Source organism: Lutra lutra, chromosome 5 (assembly GCF_902655055.1).
Source record: "Lutra lutra chromosome 5, mLutLut1.2, whole genome shotgun sequence".
NCBI lineage: Eukaryota > Metazoa > Chordata > Mammalia > Carnivora > Mustelidae > Lutra > Lutra lutra.
This window is the reverse complement of record NC_062282.1, coordinates 62,067,074-62,084,948: the sequence shown is the minus strand read 5'-3', so window position 1 is coordinate 62,084,948 and position 17,875 is coordinate 62,067,074. Positions and strand designations below refer to the sequence as shown.

General features: G+C 39.4%; 1 protein-coding gene across 8 annotated transcripts in view; it reads left to right on the top strand.

The window, feature by feature from the left end:
- Positions 1–17,875, top strand: part of FBXW11 (F-box and WD repeat domain containing 11) — a 121,228-nt gene that overhangs the window by 82,790 nt on the left and 20,563 nt on the right. For all 8 annotated transcript variants that reach the window (XM_047730782.1, XM_047730790.1, XM_047730787.1 and 5 more), the window contains 3 exons: positions 8,754–8,940; positions 9,833–9,923; positions 17,559–17,696. In XM_047730782.1, coding sequence (XP_047586738.1) covers positions 8,754–8,940; positions 9,833–9,923; positions 17,559–17,696 — 416 coding nt within the window. The remainder of the gene's footprint in view (positions 1–8,753; positions 8,941–9,832; positions 9,924–17,558; positions 17,697–17,875) is intronic.

Below are 17,875 nucleotides of genomic sequence, written 5' to 3'. Positions count from 1 at the left end.
AGGATAGGGAATGGCAAAAATGTATGGGAAAAACTGATGGCACGTCTTTATCACATCTTTTGAAATCTCTTTCTGCATCTTCTCCCTCACTGTTTCTCTCTCTCTCCCTCTCTCTTTTTCCCTGTCTCCCCCACACCCACATACTCCTCTGGTTAAGTTTACTTTGATTTAAAAAAAAAAAAAAAGAGAGAGACTTTTTCTTTTAGTAGTTTTAGGTTTATAGTAAGATTGGATGGAAAATACAGAGAATTCCCATATTTTCCATATCTTCACCCCAGCCCCCTATCACCATCCCATCCAGTCTCCCCAGTATTAACATCCCATCCAGAGTGGCTCATTTGTTATATAACACATAGGTCTATATTGACACATCATCATCGGCCAAAGTCCATACTTTACATTAGGGTTCACTCTTGGTGTTTTACATTCTCTGGGTTTGGGCAAATATGTAATGACATGTATCTGTCATTATGTATCCTATAGAATGGTTTCACTGCTTTAAAATCCTCTGTGCTCTCCCTATTCCATCCCCCTTTGATTTTTTATTTTTTATTAATTCTCTCTTTTGTCTCTATTTATCCCTCCTCCTCCTCCTCCTCTTTTAATTTTAGATGTAAATTTGGCTACGTAAGATAGATTTCACTTCTGAAGAGAATGGTAGCCAGAATGTTTTCTTCTAATATGGTCAGTGTAGTCTAGAGGGTACAACTGCTCTGCCAGGGTGGACCTAGAAAAATGGCCGGGATCAGACAGTGCCATTGCCACAAGCCCTAACCTGTCACAGCTTCTGGACAGCTCTTCGAGGAGTAGCTCTGCCCTTAGCCTGTCTGTGATTGACAGTGCATCAGGACTTCATATTCTAAGGATTTCCACAACAAATAGGACCTGGGCTCAGGTCTCAGGGCAGCTTCGAATTTCTAATCTTTCTTCTAAAACGTGTTAGTTTATTTTCTACACTGGGAGTGTTTAAGGATATATTTGAGAGTTAGCTTAGAAAATTTTGACTCTCCTGTTGTTTTTATGCTGAAATGTAGCATTGTTTGCCCCATTTCATGCATTAATATTTCTAGAAAAGAAAACAAGAATCCTCTCTTTCTAGAATTGTGTAGTCTTTAATTGCTAAGAGGGATCTCAGCCATCACTTAATCCTCTTTCTCATTGTATAGACTGGGAAGCCAGTGATCAGAGAAACTGCGTGAGATGGCAAAGATCATACATCTTGGTTATTGTGTTGATTATGTGGGTCATGGTGGGGGCTGGTTCAAAAGTTAGTGCAAAGGCTAAAATCATTATAGTTAAGATTACTCTGGAAAATCCCTTAAATTGGCCCTAAGTACAGAATACATGTTTACAACCCAGTTCAGTAATAATTACTTTTACTTAGGAGAGAGAGAGAGAAACAGATAATGGTTTTAACTGTATGAGAGGGAAGGAGGGTGAGGGGGTCAGGGAGAGGGGATTACAGGCGGGTGTAAGTAAGGTGAGCGAGCCTGTGGTGCGGCGTCTCTGGTGTGTGCGGTGCCAGGACTCACAGCTCTTGTGGCAGCCAAGCCTTTCTGTGGATTCACATTGCATCTCACATCAAGAAAAGATAGGACAGTTTTTAAAGTGGATGATTTTACTTGTTCCTCAACAGTGCTTTTAATTAATGAAGTTATGCCTTCATTTTTCTCAGGCAAATCTATTGTTTCTTTCTTTCTCTCTCTCTCTCTCGCTCTTTTTTTTTTTTTTTTTTTTTTTTTGCTTTCTACTGTTTTGGTTTTATTTTATTTTTTTGCGTGTAATTTGCTTCTCAGACATCTTAGAGTCCCAACTCACCTTATATGTTTACAGAATATCCACCAGGTGGCACTGTTGAAGTTCTCTTGCTTTGCAGAGTGTAGTTCAGAGGCAACCCCTTTTCTTGGGGAGTATACGGTCTTGGAGAAGAGACAGAACAGATGAACATGTGTTATGTATATAAATATGGTTAGTATAATTGCATACAATTCAGTTTTCATTACAGCGAATTTTAAGGCATTGTCCATATCTCTGTTAAAGTGGAATTTTGTGGTATTGAATATTACATGAAATGAATGGACCATTGGCTGGGACATGGAAATATTTTTGTTAAAATGCTATTTGTTTTAACAGGATTTGATCTGAGCATATATACATATGTCAGGATATATCATACATATGAATCTAATAGCTGGGGACAAGCTGGCCTAGTTGATTGTGTTCATGTCTAGTAGACTTGGATTAAACCTGGCATTGGTTCCTTAATACAGACCCTGCTTTAAGAGTATTAGGGAAGAAACAGGTCCATGTGTATGTTCATACATAAATTTAATAATGTATGGAGCAACTTACTAATTACTATTCTAGTTTGGTGTTTAACTTTTATTGTAGATGATCTTGAGTTTGAAGTTTTACTCTGTTGAAATTGTCAACCTAAGACTCTTTGATTGTAGAAGCCATTAATTCTATAAAAGTTGTCTATAGTTCTCACTTTTAAATGCTTACTGTGAATATCATACCTGTCAGTATAAGGAAAATGGAAAATGTTTGTGGTCTCTGGCTCCTTTTGGTTCAGTGGAAAAAGTGATAATTATGATATGCTTTTCTAAAAATCATGGTAAATGTTTAGTCTGCAATGTCAATTTCTGCAGGCTAAGTTTGTGGTTTGTGAGAACTGTTGTTAAAGGGAAAATTTATACCATTTGAAGTAGAGGCAGATTGTACTTCAAAGAGGATGATAAGCATTGGCGATCCTTTTGGTGAGGTATCTAAGCAATTAAGAATTTTGAAACACTTAGCTTCCTGGCCATGGTTTATTCATTTGTCTTATCCCCAAGTAAGGGTGATAAACTGTTAGGGACTGTAAATGTGACAGACTAGATCAAAGGTCCTGGGAGATGTGGAAGGACCAGAGCATAGCTAGGGCTTTTTAGGCTGGAGGCAGGGCCAAAGACCAGCATGACAGAGTGGAGAGAGCTTAGGTCTTGGATTTACACAGCCTCTAAGTTTGAATCCCAACCCCTGCACTTAATAGTTCTATGAACTCAGTTTTTGGAGCCTCGGTTTCCTTTTTTGTGTGGGAATAATAATAATACTACTTCATGGGATATTATGAAGATTAAAAACAATGTACGTAATATGCTTGACATCTGGTGGGTATTCTGAGGATGGTAACTTTAAAAAGGGGAAAAAAAAAAAGCCTGGGAGAGGCAGGAAACACCTGCTTCTCCAGAGGTAATAAGATTTGTAGCCAGGAAGTTTTAATTATTCACCCACTAATTTCTGAGTTGATTCATCCTGACATCATATAGGTAGGTGTTTATACCACTTTGTTGGTACAACTAAATATTGGGCTTTGTGACCTGAGTGTCATTTCACTTCAGTTCTGTCTGAATCTTTAGGTCTGTGTATTCCAAGTTAAAGACATCCATTGATGTTACTATTGCTGTCAGCAATTGCATTGTCTTTTCTTTCAAGAGGTTTCTGATTTCAGATTTTACAACTAGATCTGTGACTAGGAAGGGGACAGCAGGAGTGGTTGGGGAAGGAAGTTTCTTTGCAGCTGCTCTTCGAACTGTATCTCTGAAATAATGAAAGTTACTGTAATTATATGATCTAAGCAGCTGTGTTAAAACTGGCTGTTGTCAAGGGCCTTGAACTGATGTTACACAGTTGAGTTTTATTTTGATACAGTGTTATTTACATATTGAGCTTTGAAATTTGTGCCTTTTAATTGTTTTAATTTATTACTGAAATTTTTCCAGACCTTCATCTGGTGCCTGTAATTATTAACAGAAGCACTTCTTCAGCACTGTGTGTGCCCTATTCTGGCCTCATTTTCTGAAACCATAAGGTGTCCCCTTGTTGCCTTGGGAAGGGGGGTGGCGGTGGGAGATGGGGGATTTTCAGCAGGATAGAGCCAGGGAGAGCCAGATATTGGTACTTAAGAAATGCTTAGTTTTAACACCTCAAAGCACATTTTAGCCGGGGCAGATGGACCCCCTTACTCAGTAATTTCTTTGTCCTGAATAGGCTTGAAATGAGAAGGTTACGTGGTCTGCATGGCTCTGAGGACAGCTATTCTAAGGTGTTCAGATAGAGGTGGTGGGATTCCTCTACCCTAAACACATAAGGGAATGTGAGACTTAACACCAGCAGTGGGCTTGGTGCTTTGCTAGAGGAGGTGCACAGCATTTTCTCTGCAGCAAATAGTAAAGAAGAGCAACATTGCTTAGTTTTTTGATCAATGATATCAGCTAAGGGGATTCAGGGATGAGGGAAGGAGAATAGAGACCGACACTTAGCAAGTACCAGTTCTGTTTCTGGCTCCTTAATAACCTTCTCCTGTTAACTTTCCCAGCGAAGACTAAGTAGTTCATAAAGTGAGCATACTGAGAGCAGAGGTGACTGTCAGAGGGTTATTGTGCAGATTATATCAGATCATCCACTGTAGCCATTGAATATCATTCCTGTTTTATGGAAGACAGATCCAAAAAGGAAAACTGATATGCTTCAACCCAGGTTCCCAGGTTATCTGACTCTACAGCCAGTGTATTTACCAAGAGACTAAAAGATGCTGCCTCCTAGAATGATGTTATGAATTTCAAGTATTATCCAAGGAAAGTAAATCTCATAGATGTTATAGAGACTGTACCGAATTGGAGTGATGGCATTTTGAAAGAGGAGGAAATATGTGTTAGAGACTTCCTTTTTTTTTTTTTTTAAGATTTTATTTATTTATTTGATAGAGCGAACACAAGCAGGGGGAGTGGGAGAGGGAGAAACAGGCTTCCTGCTGAGCAGGGAGCCCGACTCGGGGCTCGATCCCAGGACTCTGAGATCATGATCTGAGCCGAGAGCAGACGCTTAACTGACTGAGCCACCCAGGTGCCCCAGGTTAGAGATTTCCTTTTGCAGAAATTCAGTGATAGTCTAATGGTGAGCCATTGAAGGGGGGAAAAAAATCAAAGAGGACTAAAAAGGGTATCATGGCTATCAAGCAATAGTTCCCAACCCTTCAGAATTTTCTGGGGGCACTTAAAAACACAGATAGTCCTGGTCCTCACCATCTAAAGATTCTGTTTCCGTAGACCAGAAAAAAATGTCTAGGGAATCTGTTTTTGTTGCTTGTTGTTTTTGTTTATTTGTTTTAAAGATCATTTACCCTAAGTGACTCAGTTAAAACCATACAGGCTTCTGAGAACCAGCTTCTAGAGCACCCAACCAGGTGAAAGATTCGGATGCTGCTTTCCCAGTTCATTGGTGGTGGGGATGTTGCAGTCATTGAGGAAGTTGCATTGAAAAAGCAATGATCTGATGCATTCTTGTCTCCTATTCACTTCCTCTCTCAGAGAGCAGGGGACTCACTGGGGTAATTGGTTAGGGGTGTGTTTATGACTAATTAGGAGGAGTTGGTTAATGATATGGAAATAAACCAGATCCTGAAAGGTGAACATGTTCTCATAGGATGTGTAGAAGATAGTCAGGTAGGTACCCAAAATTAGAAAAATTCAGAGAAGAGCTAAATCTATTAGCCCATGACTCAAAACACTTAAAAAAAAAAAAAAAGAAAGAAAAGGAACATAGAAGTCTTAGAGATTCTGAAATTTGAAATTCTTGTTAGTAATTTGTTAGTCCTAGCAGTGGAGAGCTACAAGTACGACTGTATGTGATTGTCCATGGATTTTCCTGATTTTAAGGGAAAAGATGGAAGAAAGGGGCACATGATCATGGAGATACACAAAAAGGAAACCAAAGCTCCTGTAAATGAGCAGACCTAAAGACATTGTGTGCCAGGATAGTGACAGGACCTGTAGTTGTGATTTTCAGAATTGTGGAGCGCTAAGAGGCAGAGCTCCTGAGTACAATTGTGCCCTTTACGGCTTGTACAGGTATGTTTGGTAGCCCTGCGTGATAGCACCCTGAGATGATCCGTGAGCACTTTTCATGGTTTTAAGAACTGGAGAAGTAGAGATGGGTGTATTATTTGGGGGATATTGGCTGATAAATTTGATGTTACACTCTAGCAGACCTTTAAAATAGATGATCAAAGTTAAATAATTTGTAGCTGAGAAGACTCTGTAGGGTTCTTTAAGCCTAGAAGGATGTATACAGAATGTTAGGAGCCTTTATCTCTGAGAGGATTTAGGGATTAAGACTTTTCTGTTTATAGGGATTTTATTATTTTTCCCTAATGAACCTGGGTTATATATGTTTAAAAAAAGGGACACAGAGCAGCTACTTGCCAACTTGTAAACAAAAAATGTAATACCAACTTTATGTAGTAAGCACCAGCAAGAAAATACAAAAAGTAGTCATACCAAATTCACCTAACTTTGGGGTGGGGGAGGGGGTAAGGTTATCAGATTAGTGGGTCAGAAGAATGTTGTGAAAGGTAAAGGTGGTAGGGTCTTTATATGGGACAGAGTTTCCCCAAATATTCCAAGAGTGAATAGGGAGATTTTGGCTGGATAATAGTACATCCAGATGGTTACAGAACTAGTGACTCAGTATTGGTATGTGTGAGTATTTCATGAATGGACCCACAGAAGCCTGGATAGAAATCTCTAGAATCATGGGTGCTGTCCTTGGTTCTGATCCATTTAACATGTTTGCCAAGAACTTGGGATAAAGACTTAACTGCATTTGACCATCATGCAGATTTTTGGTGTGGAATACCCAGTCTTCTGGAGGACAGAATCAGAATTCTAGAGGCTGACATTGAAGGGTCAGCTCAAGCTTCAAAGGTGAATTATAGCAAGGATGACTATAAATTCCTGCATGAAGCTGCCCTTCATCTCTCCATTAGCTATACAAATATAGAACGGGGGGGGGGGTGTTAAAATAGATACTGTTGGGGAACAGGCCTAGGAATTTATTTTAACTTACTGCCATTTTAGGAATCTACTGTGATAGGACTACTAGATAAAGGCAATGTAATCTTTGCACCAACTATAATATAATGACATGTACAAGAGAAGATCGTGGTTTCATTGTAGTCTTCATGATCAGACAGAGCTTGGATATTAGCTCTAGACTAGAGTAGGACAATTAGTTTATGAAAGGCTTGTAAACCACAGTCATCAGTATAACGTATCATTCTCAGAGTAGAAGATAACATTAGTTTGTAAAGCATTTTAATGCATCATCTCATTTTGATATTTTCAAAATAGAGATTATCCCCATTTTATACAGATGAGAAAGTTGAAAGACTTAGCTGTATCCTGCCAAGTTAGTGCTGCTACATGGCTTCTATTATCTTGAAAAAGAGAGCAAATATTAATCCTGTATGGTGTTTTATTGTCTTTAAAATCTTTTCATAGAATTCTTTTTATCTGATTCTTACTGGTCGTGTGAGAAAGGACAGTGGTTACTGGTGATTACCATTTTGTAGCAGTAAAAGACCAAGGGCTGGTTAGGTTATATTTCAGTATTTGTTTCATGTCAAAGAAGTGCTACTTGGGGAACCTAGACTTGAAATTGAAAATTTCTGCCTATATGTTTAGTGTTCCCACCACTGCAGTAGGCCTGGACTTTATTTTTTGTAGCTACGTGGGACTTGCCTAGAACCAGAGGCTAGGAGTTTGCAGGTGGCCACAGCGTTGACCATGGTGATTTCCTTACTAGATGGCAGTGTCAGGCGGACTCTGAATCTTGGTTGTCTTTGGGAGGACCCTTGTGTGGTGTGGGATAAGCCTCTTAAAGTTGAAGAATTTGTAGACATCTGTGGTTCTTGCTTTTGAGGATTTTACCTCCATAAGGAAATGAAGAAATGATTGACAAAAATACAACTAAGGAGACCTGACTTTAACTCTTAACTTTTCATCAGCTTTTTAAGCTGTGTCAGTGTTTCACTTTGTCTCCTTGGCTCCGAGGGAGTCACGTAGGTTGTGTATTAAGAGGATGATTTGTTACAAGTAGAGACAGTAAGTCAGAGGGAAAAGGAGCAAGAGATCAGAGTTGCAGTCTAGGCTTTACTACTCTATAGTTGTGAAACCTTGAGGACTTTACCTCTGTGCCTCATCTGTAAAATTTGAGGAATTGCTATCCCGTAGTGGTTTTGTAAAAGGGTTGTGTAAAAGAAAATGCAAGCAAGTCTTTTTTTCAAAGTAGCTGAAAAATAGAAAACTGTCCAGGATCGGTTTTTACAGTCAGGAACTGTTATGAGACACACACACACACACACACACACACACACACACACATTTTAAAGTAAGTTCTGTGCCAGACACAGATACACACACACACACACACATTTTTTTTTTTAAATATTTTGTTTGTTTATTTGACAAAGAGATCACAAGTAGGCAGAGAGGTAGGCAGAGAGAGAGGAAGGGAAGCAGGCTCCCTGCTGAGTAGAAAGCCTGATACGGGGTTCAATCCCAGGACCCTGAGACCATGACCTGAGCTGAAGGCAGAGGCTTAACCCACTGAGCCACTCATGTGCCCCCCTACACACATTTTTTAAAGTAAGTTCTATGCCAGACATCGGAGTTGAACTCAGTGACCCTGATATCAGGGTCACCAAGCCAGCCAGGCGCCCTTCCCTCAATTGTTTTACCTTAAAAACTCAGAATCAAGAAGAAGCATATGTATTTATGTACTCATGCACTTGTATATCTGCAGAACTTTTGCTATTACTCAAGTATGTTACCTGGTTTAGGATTTCTTTATTCTTTTTCCCTTTACAGGAATGGTGACTGGTACATTTCCATCTCCCTTCCCATTCCTTCACTGGCTTTTCTGTTTTGTAGAGCAAGGCTTAGACCACATAGCAGAAAACATTCTTTCTTACCTGGACGCCAGGTCTCTGTGCGCAGCAGAGCTGGTATGTAAAGAATGGCAGCGAGTGATCTCTGAAGGAATGCTTTGGAAGAAGCTTATTGAACGAATGGTGCGCACTGACCCTCTATGGAAGGGGCTTTCAGAAAGAAGAGGGTGGTAAGTTCTTGGATTGCTTATTTCCTTGGAAAAAGCTTCTTGGACATAGTTCAGCTGCCCAAATAAGTAGTTATACTTGCCAAATGTGTTGGCCCATTTTCAACAGGTGGGGAAGAGGAGTGTTCTGGAGTGGTGGCAGGGGGTAGACGGGTGGGTGGGAGTTAAAGCTGTTAGAATAATTCCTTTTGCAATGAATATTTCCTTTACAAGTATTAACCACTAGGAAGTAGTATATAGTTTGAATGAGTAATTTGGCATTTCAAACCTATTTATTTTTAAACCTATGTATTTATGGTTTTCCTTTCACACTATTCTTAGGTGATGATACTATTAGCAAGAGATAGATAAGAAAAGAAAATATGAGAAAGGCAAATAATGCCATTTGCTATTTGTCACTGCTTCTGATTAAAGATACAGGAGGCACAGTGGGCAGGAGTTTTCGGATAACCCATTAACTTACATATAGCTTTATAGCTTTGTACGTAACCTGGTCCACTTAGCACAGAGAGTGTTACAGGTGGAAGTACAGGTCGCTATGTGAGTGAGGGTTAGGGCTATATATTCTTCAAGGGAGGAAGTTTGATGTGTATCAAGTAAGGTTTTTCACAGTTATATTAGCATTTTTTATTAAGTTATAGAATGGAAGGCTATATTAATATGTGTTGGGTATTCAGAAAATAAAAGGCCAAGATTATGATACAGAGCTGGAAATGAAAGTATGCTCGTGTCTAACGTGTGATTTTTAATGGTCAGAAACCCTGCTTTTGAACTGTTAAAGTTCAGTGCAAGTCAAAAGTCTTGAAAGATACAGTATCTTTGTAAGCACCATGTTTAAATAAAATTCACCCTTTTATGTGCAAAAATGTAACATCTGTTTGTTTTTATTTGCCAGGGATCAGTACCTGTTTAAGAACAGACCTACAGACGGCCCTCCCAATTCATTTTATAGGTCATTATACCCAAAGATTATCCAGGATATAGAGGTAACTTAATGATTTATCTGTTTTATGGGCTCTTTGTGTCTTGTTCTCACATTTTTATGTTGCCTTAGAGTGTTTTTTGATCTAAAAACATGGAGCTGGTAATTTTTTTTAAGTTGAACTCTTGAAGCAAATGTGTCATAATCGGTGTGTAATCTGCAGCCGTTCTTCAGAGTAGATAATGCCTTTTAGTAAAAATGAGCTAACTTTCCTGAAACATGAATTATGTCTGTGAGGTTGTCAGTTAATTAAAACCTGAACCCAAAGTCAGCTTTTTATTCTAATTTGATAAATTTCCCAAAATCCAAGGCACGGTTTTTCAGGTCAGCACTTTTACATTTTTGAGCCATCTTGAGAGAACTGGAGAAGGCATAGTCTCAGCTTCCTCTGTAAATTTCCCATAACTTTTTTCATAAAAATGACTCAAATATGATTCTAAGCAATAGTTAAGTGGGTTTTATAGAGCAAATTATGCTCCTGGATTTTGGATGTGAGTGTAACTTCACCAGACCAGTAAAACTCTGTAAACTTGATGAGAAACATTGGAGATGTTTGATATTATTCGTGTGTTCTAATTAGTTCAGTTTTATTATTTAGCCCTTTTCCTTGAACCAGGAAAGACATGCACAGGCATTTCTCATTAACTCTTTCACATGTGTTCGTGGCAGGTCTCGGTTACTTCACTATTTCCTCCTTGGCAAAAGGCTTAGCCTATGCTAGGCAGTGCTGTATCACCCATAAAGTTATACTCAGTTTCCCAAATGTGAAGTAATCCTCTCCTCCAGGTGATGGACATAAAAGTTATTGTGCCAAAATTCATTATTGGAGAAACATGTGCCTTTTGGGGAGTCCCCTTTTCCCCCTATAAGGCAGATGTGAACTGATGGAATCATTAGGTTAATGGTAAATCTCAGTGTGACTGGAATATCATATTTAAAACACAAACCCTTGTCTTGAGTATACAGCTCCCTAAAATGAACTGTAAAGGGAAATCTCTTAGGGAAAGCTAAATAATAGAAAACTTCTGCTTGATAAATCATAAAGTTTAGGAATTAATTGATCTATTGGTAGCTCAAAACTTAGAATAAATTGCTCCTACAGTGTAGGAGCTGAGACACAATGTTAACTTGAATCTTACGTTGGCGTGTGGGGGTGGGGGTGTGTGTGTGTGTGTGTTTCAGGGGAGAGGGACTGTCTCTTACTCCGAGATAGTTGTTCTCAGATATTGCTTGTACATATATATTAGAAACTATATTACTTTTTGCTTTTTTTCCCCCAACTATTCTTTAGAGAGTACCTCTAAATTTCCTTGAATAATTTTACAAGTCCTTTGTTATGAGAAGGACGATGTTTAAAGTCAATATTAATAAATGAGAACTCTGGAAGAACTTTGATCAGGTTGAAGATTTTGGTGACATAGGGTATTTATTTAATCCTCATGAGCGCTGTTTTAATCGATAGTATGAACTCAGTATTCTGGAGCATGATAGTATGTGACACCACCTACCATAACCATTTCCTCAGGCTGAAATAATACTTTAAAGTTAGTGGAGGAGGCAGATGTGAGGGTAATGGAGCTGTGGGGGAAAACCCCATTTGATACAAAACCTCTACATCATGGTGGTCTACCCAGTGATTCTTAAACTGTGGTTTGGGAAAACGCACTGGTTGGCCACAAGAGTCTCCTCCAGATTTTTGTGGGCTAGATCTCTTAGTGTAAGGGATAATGTTTTATACTTTGGTATATTCACTAATAGTAGTAATAATAAAAGATAATGTGTCACACATATTAGAGTGTTCACTTGTGCTAGATTCTTTGTGAAGCATTTTATAATACACTTTTTCATTGAACTCTGAACGATACCTTGAAAGGTAGGCCGTGGTCTTACTTAAAGTTAAGGAAACTGAGACATTCAACAAGGTTAAATAGCTTGCCCCAGATCACACAGCTAGTGAGTAACAGAGTCTGTGATCAACCTTATATTCTTCTGCACTTAGTACAACTTTCTGTATTATGGATTACTGGTACCTCATCAAGATAGAGATCTTTACCTCTGTTTCGGGAGTATGTTTTACTCTGTCTAGGGCAGATGCACATGTAGAGAGTTGTGTCAGTGATCTGTGGATCAAACAAATGGAGACTCGGGCTTGGCTCTTGACCTTATGGCTGGTATGAAACTTTTATGGCAGAATATAATAATTACTGTACCTGCTTTTGAGCCTTTGCAGTATACCATGAACTGGGTTGGGTGATTTACATAGATTATTGCATTTAATTCTTATAAGGTACATATTATCCCCATCTGTAACAAGGGGAAACTAAGACTAAGAGAAGAGATGGGAATTTAACTGATACCTGTCTAGCTTTAGGCTTAGTGTTGTTGTTTGTCATTTTCAAAGTTGGAAAATTCAAGAAGTGAGGGAGAAAGAGGTATGTTGTTGCATGCCTATGGACTTTGCAAGGCGCTCTTCTCATCTTTCCCAATGGTGTGAGTACTTACCATCTTTGAAAAAAGGGTATGAGTTAAGATAAGATTAATTGGCCTGTTTTAGTTCCAGTTATGGGAAAGGTAGTACTTTAAAGGGTTTTAAGCACAATGCCGAAAGATAAATTACAGCCTGAGTGCTAAGAGGATGTTTGTGCCCCTCTGCCTAGTTGCCCATACACAGCTGCAGAGTCTCCTTGTGGTTCCTGTGGGCTTTGCAAAGTTGCCAGTTCACAACACCTTTTTCTCTTTCTTTTTCTTGCTGTGCTTTGACAGTTCTATTTTATGTACTCGCTCCTGTCATTTGTCCATTTCCGGATTTGACTTTAATGAACCGATGACTTTCCCTGTCACTTTGACTTACTAGAAATTGGCTAATTTTTAAGAAAAAAGTAGAGAATCTAGCTCAGTGAGGCCAATCCCCATTATTCAGGAAATGAAGATGTGAAAGATGAAGTCTGGGGAGAATAAACAAGTATACTTAGCTTTCTGCAGAGACTCATCTTTCATGGGTGTTCTTGCCACACAGAGAGAAAAGAGAGGGTTTAGAGTACCTCTGAGGTGAGAAGGAATTCCTGGAAAACCTGAGGCACATTCCTAAAGGAAGCAGCCATGTTTCCTCTACTATCTAGAGTCTCAGTTCTTCTTCTTGTTACTGGTGAGCTTACTATTAGGTACTTTGCTACAGTGATTTAATTTAATCCTCAAGTTTTCCAAACAGATTCTTAGTCCAAAGCTCATGTTCTTTTCATTCTACCAGCCCTCCCCCACTCCCAGGCATCTCTCAGGAGAGAGATGGAAGTTATTATAATAGACTCCAGTCAATCAGAATTCTGTGTCTTGAACTTGGATTTTTTTCTGTTGCCATCTTAGAGTAGTGGCAAATTCTTTCATGGAATAGGTCTTTTCCCTCTTTTTATTCACTGGATTAAAGTCTTTGAAGTACTCTCCTTGGAATAGACCACTGGTAAGATGATGTTGTGTTGTATCACACCTTTTAATAAACCACATTTTATTCAGGGAAAGTGGGGAGCTTTTTTGTGGTTTGCAAACTTGATATTAATATTGTCCTGACCAGAAAATGCTGAAACTTGCCCACCCACCCAGTTGTGTTTAGGCTTCTAAAAATAATGTTATTCCTCCATACTCAGACATCTGTTTTCACTCTATTGCCAATTTAAATGCCGCTGTATACTCTGTGTATCATGGCTACTTTCCCAGTATTTTGAAAATTTGCACAGGGTAAGGGGATTTTACAAGTTCTCAAAAACATGAAATATTCCTCTAACAGTAGCCGGTAGCCCATGATGTCTAAGCGAAATGGCAGGTATCTGCATAATTAAAGAGGTGCACCTGTGTATGCCCTGTATCCCTGCCACTGGAGTTCATAGTTGAATTGCACTGAAAGGCTTAGCCTCTTCCTGGGAATGGTTAGGGAGGGCTCAGGGCTAGCAGCATTAAGTATCAGCCTAGACCGAGACAACCATTCCTGACATTTCAGTGAGAAGATTTTTTTGGTCACGACCTACTCCTTTTGGTCCGTGTTCTCCGCAAACAAGGGAGAGCATCACTGGTATCATTTGAGGCACTGTGATGAACATTTACATGTGTAATCTCATTTGATCCTTACATCAGTTTTGAGGAAGTAGATGTTATTTTCCCATTTTTACAGAGGAGGAAACTGCAGCTCAGACTGTCCCAGCTCATTTGCCAAAGCTGCTAACTGACTTAGGTATTTTCTATACCACAGTGGGCTACCTTCCATTTTTAAAGGCCTAGTATGTATGTATGTATTTTGAAAAGACCTGGCGTATAAGCATTCTAGTAAGAGTTCAGGTCATTAAATATGGTGGTAGGTAGTATTTTGGGCAGGCTCAGCCAGCAGCAAGTGCCGCTTTTCTTTTGTGGGTGGCCTGGGAATTGAGAAGAGTGAAGTCTTAGGCATTACGTGAGATTGGTGTGCTGCAGAACGATCACCTCCCTGAGCTGGTTTAGTGTCCCTTTCCTGGCATTTTGAAACAAACTATGTGTTTGTGTTTGGAGATTCAGGAACCTAATAATTTTTTTAACACAGCCCTAAGTGGGAGCTTCCTAAAATGACCCATCAAGAATTATCTGGCAGCCCTTTTCTTTTAAAATTCAGAATTGTATTTTAGAAAATTAGTCTCTTTTCTGAAGTTGAGAAGCTAAGCCATTTCCTATTTCTTAACTTCCATTCAGCTTAGAACAAGAGCCTATTATCTAGCAGAGCTTTTGAGAGGGTCTAGCCTCTGCTGCTTGCTGGAGGGCCAGAGAACAAGGGTATGGCTCAGCCTTTCACGTCAGGGGGTGGTCTCTGCCCAGACTCCCTGGGACTCTCCGGGAGTGTGTGTACCCCAGGTTGACCACTGCTTCAGCCCAGCTCATCTTCAGTCCTTTCTGCTATATATTTAGGTTTTTAGGTCTAGTAAAAGACTGTAATCAAGTCACCCAGTTCTAGAAAACATTTCCAGGAGAGGGGGAAATTCTTTTCCTTATGGGGATTCCTCCTCTTCCACTTTTTACATTAAATTTTTTTTTCTGTCTCCCATGTGATAGGATAGTCAGTATACTTTTTCTTTGCATTGAAACATTTAAGAGCTACTTCAGTAATATCTTAAAGCAATTGTTTTATAATTAAAAACAGCTATATGAATTTTAAAAATAACCTGATATGTATATGTAAGATATATTACATAGTCAGCTTTGTAATACTTTGGGTTTATATGGAGTCATGCATTCTGCAGCAACTCTGAGCCCTTGTAGGGTGTGGCCCGAACATCAGTAACCACGGCCAGGGGTCTGTGGCCACGGACAAGACTTGGAATACAACTGCCTCCTAAGTCACTGTTTTCCTGGTATGCTTAACTTGCTGAGGTGGCTCAGGCACTATCTAAAAATATGTTAGTTCTCTAAATGACTTTAAGCATTGAGTTCAGTTTAAGGAAGTCCTTTTTTCTGGACCCCTTTTCAAAAAGTTGCTTATGCATAACTATCTGTTATCTATGTCGGTAGCGGTAGCAGAGGTGGGGTGAATTAATTTTGGGGGGGGGGTTTGGAATGTGCTTTTATTTCTCACATTTTACAGACTTACTAGAAATGATGACGCTGCCTGAGAAGCTCTGTCTTGGTAGCAGATGGGCAGATGAGCATTCTCTCCCTCCTGGCGTCTCCGTGGCCCCACCTTCATCCCGGTGGGTGTTGGAAATAATGTGGTCCTGCCCTCTCTCAGGGTTGTACATAGGAGCTCTTTGAGGGCAGGGACTAGATTTCCAGGCTCCTGTGTTAAGTACAAAGGCCACAAATGATGAAGCATTTTCCTTTTTTGGCATATGTATATCACCATTGCCAGCCTCCCATTTCTTTTTCTGTGAAATGAGGACAGTAATATCGGCTGCAGAGTTGTGATGATTAAACTAGCTATAAAATGTTTAAAACACATAGCAGTACCTGGCACATAACATTCAGTAGATTTTAACATTTTAGAGCATACAGAAGCATACTGCCTGCAACATAAGAGGAAATACAATTTGTTAGATGTCAGCAGAGCCGGTAACTAAGTGCTTAATTGTGAATGAAGAGGAGATATGTCACCTTTCTTCAGCAAGCAACTAATTAAATTTTTAGCTACTTGGATAATTAACTACTCAGAGATAATATTTCGAACCATATTCTGAACTCAGGTGTAACCAATTATTTTAGTCCAAACGGTTTGTTCCCTAATTTCTAGCATTTGGAGTTTACACTTTGGTTGTTCTTCGTAGAAATATTATGTCCTTTGATCCTCATAATGCCTCATATCCACTACCAAGGTGAGGTCTTCGAGTGCTCTGGGTATGACCCACCTTCTCATTAAACTTTGCCCACTAATGGGGTGCCTGGGTGGCTCAGTTGGTTAAGCGGCTGCCTTTGGCTCAGGTCATGATCCCAGGGTCCTGAGATTGAGTCCCACATTGGGCTCCTTGCTCAGCGGGGAGCCTGCTTCTCTTTCTGCCTCTGCCTGCTTGTGCTTTCTGTCTCTCTGTCTAATAAAGAAAGAAAGAAAGAATCTTTAAAAGAAAAACAAAAAAAACAACAAACTTTGCCCACTAGTGTGAAACCATAGTACTGTTTATCTCGGTAGGTGTCCTACAGCACTTAGAATTTTAATCACTCATTTGGCACTCATATTTTATCTGGAATTGTTACTGATATTACGCTCTGTGTTCACTGCCTCAGTAGCTAGGATTATACTTCTTTATAGACACTGCATATTTTAGTGGAAAACATGATGGACTCCATGTGGAAGAACTGGGTATGATTTCCAGCTAGTCCAGCTACTAGTTTTGTGGCCTCAGGAAATTAAACTCTTTCCATGTTTGTAAAAAGGGAAATAAGAACATCCTTCCAAGGTTAATGTGTGGATCGTTTAGCCAAATAAACATGTTTAGAGTATATCCAGTTCCAGGTACCTGTGTCCCTTGAGTGGTAGCTCCCTTGAAAGCGGTATGCATTGTTTTTTCATCCCCAGAGCCCAGCTAGGTCAGTATTGGGGGATAACATAGCATCTCGGTAGATGTTGCAGGAATGATGAAAGAATGAGAATCCAGGGTGGAAATGTGCCATTCTTGTTCTAAAGGACCTTTTAGTGTGGTAGAAGATTAAAAGTAGATATGAAATAAAATTCTTTCTGTAGTAGTTGGCATGTAATGTTTATTCAAGATCTTTTCTCAATGATGAAGACACTGCTTTGAATAGATACATAGATTGTCAGTATATGCTTAATGTTGGTGGTGGTCTTTTGACAAATATTTTAATTGGCGTTAGAGAGTGACCCCGTGAGTTACTGTTTATTTGTATATTTTGGGTGCAAAGGGCATTCTTTAAACATAATGAATTCTGTCTAGGCCATTTTTTTTTTCTGAAACTCATTGGAAATCTTATGACGGTTGCCAGACAGTCAGGGGAGTGTTTGAGAAAAAACACTGTTGGGCTAATGTCTTACTTGGAAAAGAGCATGATTCCTATCCACAGACAGTTATGCAGACCAAAATGGGGTATCTGGTATGCTGTTCCTGGAAGCAGCACTAAAGTCTGAAGCCTAATAGAATAGTTGATTCACAAAAACTCATCAGTTTCCTCCTTTTCCCTCCAGACTATAGAATCTAACTGGCGGTGTGGACGACACAACTTGCAGAGGATTCAGTGCCGCTCTGAAAATAGTAAAGGTGTCTACTGTTTACAGTATGATGATGAAAAAATTATCAGTGGCCTACGAGATAATTCTATTAAGGTGAATGACTGTATTTTGTATGTTTTATTTTTAGAATTGTGGTTATGTGTTAGACACTAGATCATCGAATTGCTCCGTTTACTCCAGATTGTATTTTTATCTATTCCACTCCATCTTGGCAGCTGTCCGTGTGGTTCTGAAAAACTAGAGCCAGAGTATTTCCCTATACTAACACCAGA